Genomic DNA, 11,515 nt, shown 5'->3' with positions numbered 1-11,515 from the left:
AGGATTTGCGTTTTGCACACGCGCGTTGATTTTTTTCTACGACAGCTCACTGCATTTTTATTTTTGTATTTTACAGGTCATGCTGATCGGGTAAACGGTAGTGTTCCTGAGGACAATGCAAATCTCACAGGCAGAGAACACGACCACCGCCACAGCTATGGTGGCAAGCTGCAACAGGACAGCGGTGCATAGCAAGACTCGGGAGGCATCCAGCACTTCCGTGGAATTTGTGAGGAGCCAAGAGAACCAGATGGCGGATTACGACTATGGCGGCGACACGGAGGCCATAGAAGAGGTGCTAGGAATTGTTGTTCCTATCCTTTTCGGTGTCATTGTCGTCGTAGGATTACTCGGCAACGCCCTGGTCGTCATCGTCGTGCTTTGCAACCGTCAGATGCGTTCCACCACCAACATCCTCATCATCAACCTCGCCGTGGCCGACCTTCTGTTCATCGTCTTCTGCGTCCCTTTCACAGCGTGGGACTACGCGCTCAGCTACTGGCCGTTCGGAGACGCCTGGTGTCGGATCGTTCAGTACCTTGTCATCGTCTGCGCCTGTGCCAGTATCTACACCTTGGTCCTCATGTCCGTGGACAGGTTCCTGGCGGTCGTTTACCCTGTCCGGTCCATGTCAATCCGGACACAGGCGAACGCCTTTCGATGCATACTGCTGACGTGGATAATCATATTCGTGGCCTGCGTTCCGGTGCTTGTTTGCCACGGCGTGGTGATCGTCGACGGCCTCCACTCCTTCTGCACATTCCGTGTCGATGCCGGTTATAACATAGCCGCATTCTACGTGTCCCTCTGCATGATTGCCTTCGTAGTACCACTGGCTTTGATCTTTGCCTTATATGCACTCATGCTAAACCGACTGTGGCTCGGAGTCCCTCCCGGTGGTAGGGTGAGCGCCGAGAGCAGCCGCGCAAAGAGACGTGTCACAAGACTTGTCATTGTGATCGTGCTGGTGTTCGCCGTCTGCTGGTGCCCCGTGCACGTGGTGCTAGTCCTCAAAAGTGTTGGCCTGTACGGAGAACGTATGGACGCTCCGCGCATTGTTGTGCAAATCGCGTCGCAAGTTCTTGCTTACACAAACTCATGCGTGAACCCGTTTTTGTACGCGTTTCTCTCAGACAGCTTCCGCAAGGGTTTCTCTAAAGTGTTCTTTTGCTGCCGTAGCGCTTCCGCCCGCGTTTTTCCCGCCTGTGATGTGCTCCGCGCAAGCTCACGAGCGCCGGACAACGTGAATCGCAATTAGCTCGGGGCAAGGAGCTTGCGAACGAAGATTGAAGAAAAACAGCGATTTGAAGGAGGCTAAGCAACGCGAATGAAGCTCAGAGATGTTTTCAGCGTCAGAACACAGCGCACAAGACAAGCAATTGTCGCAGGAGTATTTTTTTTTTAATAGGCTTTGCGAGAAAGTCGTTGCTCGTAAATGCAAAGGAAAGATACCCTATGAATTGAAATCAACAGAGAAGAGTTACTGACAGTGGAAATAGCTGCCAGTGTATATTGCAGTCTCAAATAGATTGCGTACCACCGCCACAAGATTCCAATAAACTTTCTGCCTTGTCAATAAAATCCCTCATTGCGCCAGGAACTGGACAGAAAGTTTCATTGCAGGAAAAAAAAAAGCAGGCTTGCCCTGCTCCTTAATTCATACGGTGTTATTTCTTAACTGTTCATAATGCAATTATTGGTTTGTCTGTGCCAATAATGACACTACCCGCAATGGCATCTTTCGTTCAAAATAACGTGCCACATAGAGCAGTCAGAGTGCGCATGGGTAGAAATACGCCTCTCCATCGACATAAGCTATAAAAGATGCACATGTTTTTGCAATGAAGGCAACATTAGTGCGGGTGTTCTTTCGTATTCTCTTCCTCCAAAATCTGAGGAACACTACTTGTCGGCACGGTGGCCGCTTCAACCAAAGGTTTTATGCTGAGACGCCCTATCCCTGACATGTGCGGCGCCGAACCGCAGTGGCGCTGAAGGGCCTTCAACACCGCGTCGTCTATCGCGGAGTCCGTACCGAGCTCTACACGGCTGGTGGTCGGATTTAACTTCGACGGCTCTTTGAAGCCAGGAGTACACAGCGTTAAAACAGCAGCACAAAGACTTCCATGTCAATTAAGGGCGTAGCGAAAGACAAACAACATGCTAAAAAGCAACGTAGTGTGTGAAATGGATTTTAAACCAACCGCCCTTTTGCGGCCCTGTTTTTCGGGCATTGCTTTCTTGAAAATTTTCTGAAATTATGCAGACAAGCCAATCATATAGGTTAAGCCTGAAATGCCCGGAAATTGAAAGTGCCGCATCAACTTAAACAAACAAGAGAACTGTCGTGATGTGGACTTAGTATGTCCCACCGCTGACCTTAGTGGGGACATCGCCGTGGTATCCGATGTTGAAAAGCCAACCGAGATCATCGGACAGTTGGAACTAAGGAAGTAAGGAAGGCGCAATAGCGACGTTGCCGCTATTGCGCCTTCCAGGCAAGCTGGCGTAGCACTTAATGACTATCACCACAAATTAAATGTCTAGAAAACGTTTTGACTCTCTTACATTTCTAATACGTCCCTAGCATCTGCATCGATTTTTTCTTTATTGCCTGGCTTTGACACAGAAAATTGCACATAACAAACAATCAACAAAAGACAAACGCTATGTACACCCGACTCGAAGTCAGCCAGCATGAGTCTGGCTTCGTCAACTTAAAATTCACGCAGTGTACAGAGTGGCTTTAGTCTTGAGAGCCACTCCGGAGGCTCCGCTGCGGCCTTCTGAATGGCCAGAAACATGTCCATACTTTCTCGAAAGTAGATTCGGGCAGGTCTTGCGTCTCTGTCACAGTGAAAGCCTGCCATTCTCGAGCGCCATATACAGTGGAGGCCTGTCAGCATTATTAAATCATAAGGCACCCCATCCTCATTTTCAACACATAAGTAACGGATGCCATACGGGTCTAGTGGAAATTCTTTCTTTAAGGTTCGCTGTAATACATCCCAAAAATAAACCCCTTCCCAACAGTGTAAAAATACATGGTCTATTGTTTCAGGCTTTCTGCAAATTAAACAGTGAGAACCCCAGGGTAAAAATAATTCCTTTCGATGATGCAAACTTCTGCCTGTATGCACGGTGTGCGAGCCTATATAAAACTGGAAAAGAGACTGACATTTTTTTTGGGTGGGAATAACGCGCTACACACTAACAAAACGACAACTGAAACGGGGGACACAGGACAATTGCTCGTCACCGCCGAGCGTGAGATGCCTAAGTTACCACTGTCATTTGTGATCCTCTATTAAAGGGTAGAGCGAGCTATAGAATGCACCGTTTATCTGCCGCGAGAAGACGCGGATGTCGTTTGTTATCTGAAGGAAGGAGTGCTTCTCAATCTTGAGCTTACTGATGCAGCTACACTCGGCCGCGGACACCGTGGCTGTGTTCAGGGAAGTTTTCGGAACCTTGTGCAAATCCGAGCTTACCGCGTGTCGACAAAGCATGGTGGCTCACTGTAACCGCACTGCTGAACCACAGTCATCGGCATCAGTTCGTTTCTTACAGGTGCTATCAGGCAGCAGTCATAGTTGTTGTCCTCTATAGAAGATGGCAAGTAAGCGTTTGTCTTGGTGGCTTGAGGATAGAAGGGCACTACCAACATGCATGACTGGATTCCGCACAGGTTTAAGCGCGCAAGATAGCGTCCTGGACTTGATAAGCCACATTGAACATCAGAGTGCTTTTGGACTTTCAACACTAGCTATTTTCCTAGACGTATCAAAGGCTTATGATAGCGTCCTCCAGAGCTCAATACTGAATAGTCTGCAGGTCATAGGCGTACAGGGCTATCTTCTGCGATTCATTCACTCATTTCTCAGTGATCGTAAATTTCGAGTGCGGTTAGGCAGTACAATGAGCTCCGAAATGGCGGTATCGCGAGGGGTACCTCAGGGTAGTGTCCTGTCCCCAACGCTCTTTAATGTTGTCATGGCTGGTCTTCCCGCAAAAGTGCAAAAACATTGTAGGCATGTCCATATGTCGATATATGCAGACGACATTTGTCTTTGGTTAACCGGATATCAACACAAACGCTTAGCTCTATTAGCGCGACAGGCCGTGCTTTCAGTTAAAAGTTACCTTCAAGGTGTTGGGTTGACTCTCTCGGTGGAAAAATCTGGCTTCGTCCTGTTTCCAGGTAGGGGACGACGGTATGCGCAGCTGAGCATAGACCTTGATCAGTCTTGCCTTCGTCAGGTTAACCACATACGTTTTTTGGGCGTCACTATTGACTCACGTCTACAGTGGCGACGAGCTGTGGACTCGATTGTGGCTTCACTATCTTCGCGTCTCAATGTGCTTCGTAGAGTTGCTAGTGAGCAATGGGGAAACCATCCTGCTTCAATGATCAGGATTCACGATGCCCTGGTGACAAGACGCATAATGTACCAGCTCCCTTTAATTTCCCCCTCTGTATCGCAGCTGGAACGCCTTGAGGTTTTGCACAGAATGGGGCTAAGGAGGGCTCTCGGCGTTCCGCAGGCTGCTCCAAACAATGCAGTACTGTATGAGTCTCAATCGAAACCTCTTCGGCTAGCCGCTTCACAAAGACTTTTGCTGCAAATTGGCCGCCTCAGAGAGACTGTTGCCGGGAGAGCGCTTCTACAGCGCCTTCGAAAGAGATCTGAGTCCCAGGCGTACTTGGCTTTAAATACTCTTCGTTCTCTGGGTCTCGACCTTCGAGATCGACCTAAGACGTTGAAGCCACCTTGGTCCTTTCCGAGCCTCGATTGTTCCTTGACAATTCCCCACGTTCGCGCTAAGCGGAATTCTCCTTTAGCGGCAATGCGTTCGCTCGTACTGGAACATCTTGAGACCGAATATGCCAGTCATCTTCAAATTTTTACAGACGGCTCTGTGGACAAGGTCAGAGGATCTAGTGCAGCTGCTTTTCATATTACGTCTTTGAAGTATGATTGGTCTGTTCGTTTTACAAAGTCGTGTCCTCCACAATGGCCGAAAGCGTTGCCATTGAGGCAGCTCTAAAGAAGCTACGGTGTTGTACGCCTCAACCTACTGTCATAATTACGGATTCAAAATCTGCCCTTCAAAGGTTAGAGTACGGGCTCCCCACTGATGCCTTGAGTCTTAGATCCCTACGTTTGGTGCAGAATCTACATAGCAAAGGCTTCTCTATACGTTTTCGATGGGTGCCCTCGCACATAGGTGTCTTAGGCAACGAGATAGCAGACAACCTCGCCCATACAGCTCTATCCGAGATTCCAGTACATGGAGTCCCTCATGAAGTCAAGCAAATGTTCAGAGATGTGGTGTTGTGCCACTTCAGTTCTTTGTGGAGCTCTCCTCATCAGCCATGTGTGACCAAGGGTCTCAAAAGGTACCAAGCCACTTTGCTGCACCGCGTTCGCACGGATTCTGCTCGTACGCCGGCGTGGATGTATAAGACTGGCCTAGCGTTGTCACCATTGTGTTCAACGTGTGGTGTGTGTGGTGACATAGAACATTACCTCTTGTGCTGTACTTTGTACAACGCGGAACGGGCTGTGTTATTCGGATCCCTCAAGAGGGCAGGAATTCCTCACAGTTCTCTTCAGGACATTGTTTTCCCGCGCGGGAGCCAGTCGAGTAGAAGGGATGCTTCTCGCCTTCTTCTACTTTACCTGCAGGACACGGATTTGGCCTCCACATGGTGACCTCAGGAGTGTCTATTTGGGTTTTTGCGGACAGTGTTGCTGTGATTTCTATTTAAGTGTCGCTACGATGGAGCAATTGCCGGCAGCAACTGTAAGGCTAATCCCACCGGTAGTTTACAACCACTCAACTCAACTCAGCTCAACTCTATAGTATAATATGGCGCATACTCACAAGGGGAATCGGTCATGAAAAGATAGTGGCCATCAGTTTTTTTTAATATTGCATGTAATAAAAATGATATAAGATCATAAAAAAGGATCAACTCATATTCACTGACAGATATGATCAAGGGTGGTGAAAGGGCCTAATAAGCTTGAATTTGCTGGAGGTAAAAACAAAAGAAAAGAAAAACAGAAACAGAAGCATAAAGACCAAAACGAATAAAAAAATAAAAGAGGAAAACGATAATTTATGGGGGAAGAAATTTTGTGTCGAGAAGAAAATTTAGGATGGCGGCGTCAACGTTTACATTGCTGCGTCCAAGCATTGAAACGCCAAAGGATAGAAAAACTGCACAAGACAGGCGCAGACTGAGTTTCTGGAGTGGCCCTCACCGTAGTCGCGGCGACATTGAAGCTGCGAAGAACGGAAATAAATTGATCTATTGTTTCTGGCTCAGAACAATATGGGCATTAAGGGGAGATCGCGAGACCAGGCCTATAGAGGTAAATATTTAACTGCGGCACACGACAACGTAGTCGCATGAAGGAAACTCAAGTTTGCGAGATCGCCAAACACTACTCCTCGAGGGAAACAGTAGGTGTGGAAAATCAACTAATTAAGTAAGCGCTGGTGCGGCCAATTCTCACATTAAAATGTACGATCTAAACCTGGCCGCCCTAATGTACGCACAGGTCGGTAGGACATCACCGATTGGACCACTCAGAGATGATTTCGCTAAACCATATATCAGCAACTTCATTAAAATGAGGGCCCTTGCGTCTAGGAACCGTAACAAACCGAATTGATTGGACATGAGGAGGGATCAAAAACTTGAGCATGTGAAATGACTGCGATCCGGTACACGCGGATATAGAACTGCATAAGGGTACTCACTCCGTAATTATTATTACCTCATAAAAATAGTTGGGTAACTAGCGCAGGGAAAGAACCACTGCAAGAAACTCGGCCGAATAAATAGGGGGAAATCTTCGGAGGTAGCGGCCGCGCATTGAGGCTCTCCTTCCGCCTTTATCTCCCAAATTCCCTTCCCCGCGCAGAGTAGCATGCCAGCGATTTTAAAACGCCGGCTAAATTCTGGTTTTTTTTTCATTACAGAGCTTCTCTCTCTGCCTCATGGGTATTGCTTCTGTGTCTACTTCTCCAGCGAGGATGTCGCTCAGGTGCATTAGTATATCGGGCATCATTTTAAGGCGATAGCGCTCAGGAGTCCGTGACGCAGAAAAGCCGGTGTCGGCGTCATTGAGCGTTAGCGAAAAATCCACGAAAAAAAAAACCGAAAAAAAAACCTAGGGTAGCCACCAAGGTCACGTGACCTTGTGACGTCATTGTAATGTGCCCACCGGACTGTGAGCGGAGTGTCCACTGGTTTGTGAGCACACCCAACGGTTTGGGCCATTTCTCTCGCCATTCGAAAACCGCGTGCTTGTCACAGTAGGTCACAGAGCAACGTCAACAATACCGCCACACTCCATGCTCTCTTCGATGGCGATAGAAGTGAAAGCTGCACCACTGCGCCAGGAGTGGTAGGAAGACTACCGGGGATCTATGAATGGAAGTCCGCATGTATGGACCAATTATCCCCATCCGAACAGCTGTCATCCGTGAACTCAGGATGTGAACACCGGAAGCGAATTGAAAACCGAACTGCTAGAGCACCTATTTCCCATCTGGCCTAACTACGCAAACTGACAATCATGTTTTTTTTATTTGCTGGAGCGCTGCCTTACCACTTTTTCTTCCGCTCCTTTAACCTAAACATAATGCATTTTTCCAAGTATCAGCTTGTTAATTGTAAGGAGCCGAAACGAAAGGATGTCAGGTTTGATGGCGATAATGTGGGCACTTGTTTTCAAAGCTTATTTTCAGGATATACCACAGTGCGGTCAAACTCACCGAATTTTATTACAAACGAATCAGTTTGTAATATGATAAATCACCTATCGCTTTTGCTGACATGGAGCTCTATTTCAGCACCACGATCACACGCACACGTGTTTCAAGAACTCGAATACGTGATGCAGACTCACGGTATGCTGAGTGAATCGAAGTTCATGATTCACATAGCATACTGTAATCTGTGCGTATTTTTTTATGAAACGGAAATATTAAAAACCTAAGTGGCAACGCAATTCAATGTCTGCCTGGAAGACCCACGAAGCTTTTGTTGTTTGAAGTCGCAGTCACCCGATATAAAGCGCTCATTAGAGTCGGTTTGTTCTTGTAACTAGTCTTTGATTGCGCTATTATAGCAGATATATTAAAATATTTGTTGATGTCTGATTTTTATGTAGGTTATTGTCGGCCGTGAGGTAAATATGACTTGAAGGTCGCGGCCTCTCAGAAGTTGAATTTCTCGTCTCTTCTGGTCGCTTACACAACCTTTGTCCGTAAAGTTTCGAGACTGATTTAATTTCTTATCTAGAAATGACTCCCCAAAACAAATGTTGGTGCATATGTGTAGCGCCATCTTTTCGGGCGAACCTAAGCTATCTATGTTAATTGCTGTGGCAGCCACTTGATGGCACTACACGCAGAAAAAAAAATTACGTTGTCACTAGTCGTCTGCGCATTCAACTGTGAGTGAATGTGGTGAGATGGACGTCCACCTCGAACAGCGTGTAAACATCAAATTCTGTATGAAGCTTGGTGAGACAGCCACACAGACGTATGAGCTCCTTCGTGACGCTTACGGCAACGAGACATTATCGCGGGCGCGACTTTCCGAGTTTCACAAGAGGTTCGTTTCGGGGAGAACGTCGGTGGAAGACTACACAAGGCAGGGGCGCCTTTCAACCTCACGGAATGAAAACAACGTGGCTCGGATCGGGGAAATCGTACAGCAAGACCGCACCATTGGAGCCCGCATGCTATCAGATGCTCTCGACACTGGTAAGACAACATGCCACCAAAGTTTGCGTGAGAAGTTGGAGAAACGAAAGCTGAATGCCAGACTTGCGCCGCACTCCCTCACGCAGGACCAGAAGGACACGCGGGCATCACTGAGCGCTGATTTGCTCTCCGAGGAAGAGAAGGATACTGCATTCGTCGACAGCATCTTTGCTGAAGACGAAACATGGTGTTTTTAACACGATCCTCAAACAAAGAGGCAGAGCGCTGAATGGCGGTCCACAAAGTCTCCGGCGTCGAGAAAGGTGCGGCGAAAGAAGACCAAAACAAAGACGATGCTGATAGCTTTTTTTTTTATTCAAGAGGTGTCATACACCCCGAGTTCATTCCACAAGGACAGACGGTGAATCGTGAGTTTTATATCCGCATGCTCCAACACATGCGTGATGCACTGCGATGCCATCGCCCTGACTTATGGGCATCTGGACAATGAAGCCTTCTTCACGATAACGCATGGCCGCACACTGCTGTCAGCGTTACAAAATTTCTCGCCAAGTACAGCATAACTGTACTTCCCGATCCGCCATACCCGCCTGACCTCTCCCCATGCGATTTTTTCCTGTTTCGTCGTGTGAAGAGAGCCCTAAAAGATCGCTGGATGGCGAGCGCGGAGGCCATTTAAGACGCCTCGACAAAGCAGCTGACAGCCCTGCCAAAAGAAGCGTTTTCCAACTGTTTCCAAGACCTCAAGAAGCGTTGGAAGTTTGCAAAGGCTGCAGGGGAGTCTATTTCGAAGGGTACTGCAGAAATGATTTCAATGTCAAACGTATTTTTTAATGAACTCAGTCTCGGAACTTTACGGACAAATTTTGTTTGTACAATATTAATTATTTCCCGACAAAAAAAGTAGTTGTCTTTTATTAACGTTAACCATTTCATTTCATGCACACCTACGTAGAAGAGCGAACTGTGTTCTTCATCGGGCAGTCCCCCAGTAGAACGCCAGAAATCTTCCATCAGAACAGACAGCATTACGGCGGCATTTCCACTATTTACTGAACGTGAATGCTCTCTGCGCGATGGTTCCTACGAGCATCTAGGCTGCTAGTCCTCTTCAAATATGCGTGAGTGCCAAGCACTTGAGGTGCCACTAATTCCAGCTTAGCTTGGACCGGCTGCTTAGAGGAAGACCTGCAGGACGGCCCAAGTTTTAGAACTGGTGCAATGGCAGCGACGCAACGCTGTACTGACCAAGGCGAAATAATTCACCCAGGACAGCGAAAGTATGCTCTGGCGATCACAGCGCAGTCTCTTCGTTTTGGAAATGCATTTCTAGTGCACCACGCAACGTCAGCATTGTGCACATATCGCGACAATTCGCATTGTGATACGCGTGCCTTTATTTGCATTAAACCTTTCTTGAACTCTTCAGGAGTAAAAATTGGTTTGATAAAAATTAATGTTCCAAAGCGACTAAGGCTATCAGGAACGCCGTAACGGAGATATCCAGATAATTTCGATCACTTTTCGTTGTTCTGCGTGCTGTGACATCGCACACAACGCCGGGCACTAGCATTTCGCCTCCATCGAAATGCGACCGCTGCGGCCGGGATCGAACCCGTGTCTTTCGGGTCGGCAGCCGAGTAGCGTAGCCACTGAGCCACAGTGGCGGCTTCGCACCTATTAAAACAATAAAGTGAAAGACAACCGCAGTAAGGCGTTGTGCTTCCGTTTTATTTTTTTCCATTTATAGAACGGTCGCGGTGGGTTTTGCACTTTTATTTGTTTTTAGACTGAAATTACTTTTAAATTAAGGGAATTTAAACGTAGAAGCGAAAACGCTGATCAAAAATTAAAAGGAGGCCTTTCCTAAACGTTACTACCATCAAAAGATTATCAAAGATTATGTGAAATGTGGGCATGCCAAGTTGCACAGCGGTATACCACGCCAAAGTGGGTGCGCTGACTCCTTTAGCTCAGTTTGGAAGTCTTTGTTTCAATTCATTGCATTCTTGCCCTTTTTCCATTAAGCCTTGAGTGCACTTTTTGGGAGACATTTTCGAGCATTCATCCAGCGTGTAGCCCACTTCCCAGTGCACGTACGGATGTTTTCCGGGAAATATGAATCAGGAAGTTATGCACTCAGCTAACGGATATATGCGCTGTAGAGTCTAGAGCGAAAAAAAAAACGTGGAATATGACTTTATAAAAGTAAGTGAAAGGTCTGATTAAGAGTTGCTCGGAAATTTGAATATGAAATTTCCTTTACCGCACTGTGTCTATAATTTAATGAACTAGCAGAGATTTTTGCTTCCTCAGGAGCGTTGTTTCAGTTCTTTGAAGAGAAGGTGAAATGGTTTTTGAGAATGCGAGGTTGTTCAATCCCCGATTAAAACCGCGACGATGTTCAGGCTTCTCACTGCGTTGAAGGAGTGCTGGGAAGCTCGTGGTGACGTCACTGTTGCTGAAACTTCAGATGTTCGCTGCCTTCATCTGCATGCTGTCCTGCGTCTTCCGATGCCGCCAAACAATGCTTCCAGAGCTTCACCTTCGACGACATTCGTTTTTTTTTTCCTTGAAACAGCCGGTTCTTTGCTAGAAACTTAGCGCCGCCGCACGTGACGTCATTCTTGCGGCCTCTAACTGTCGCTGCGCACTGCAGAGAAGCCTGAACGCCAACGCCGCTTTAGTCGGCGATTACGTCACTATTTCAAATGCTAGCGCAAAAAGATTTCGCATATTTTACCTGCAAGTTTCAAACATTCGA

The 11,515-nt window shown here is 47.2% G+C and overlaps 1 protein-coding gene across 1 annotated transcript; it reads left to right on the top strand.

Moving 5' to 3' along the window:
* The first annotated feature begins 265 nt into the window (after positions 1 to 265).
* Positions 266 to 1,467, top strand: LOC144134705 (allatostatin-A receptor-like). The gene has a single exon (XM_077667552.1). The coding sequence runs from the start codon at positions 395 to 397 to the stop codon at positions 1,256 to 1,258; it is 864 nt and encodes a 287-aa protein (XP_077523678.1). The 5' UTR covers positions 266 to 394; the 3' UTR covers positions 1,259 to 1,467.
* Positions 1,468 to 11,515: the final 10,048 nt, after the last annotated feature.

Source organism: Amblyomma americanum, chromosome 5 (assembly GCF_052857255.1).
Source record: "Amblyomma americanum isolate KBUSLIRL-KWMA chromosome 5, ASM5285725v1, whole genome shotgun sequence".
Taxonomy (NCBI): Eukaryota; Metazoa; Arthropoda; class Arachnida; order Ixodida; family Ixodidae; genus Amblyomma; species Amblyomma americanum.
The sequence above is the reverse complement of the archived record's forward strand: the minus strand, read 5'-3'. Positions and strand labels throughout refer to the sequence as shown.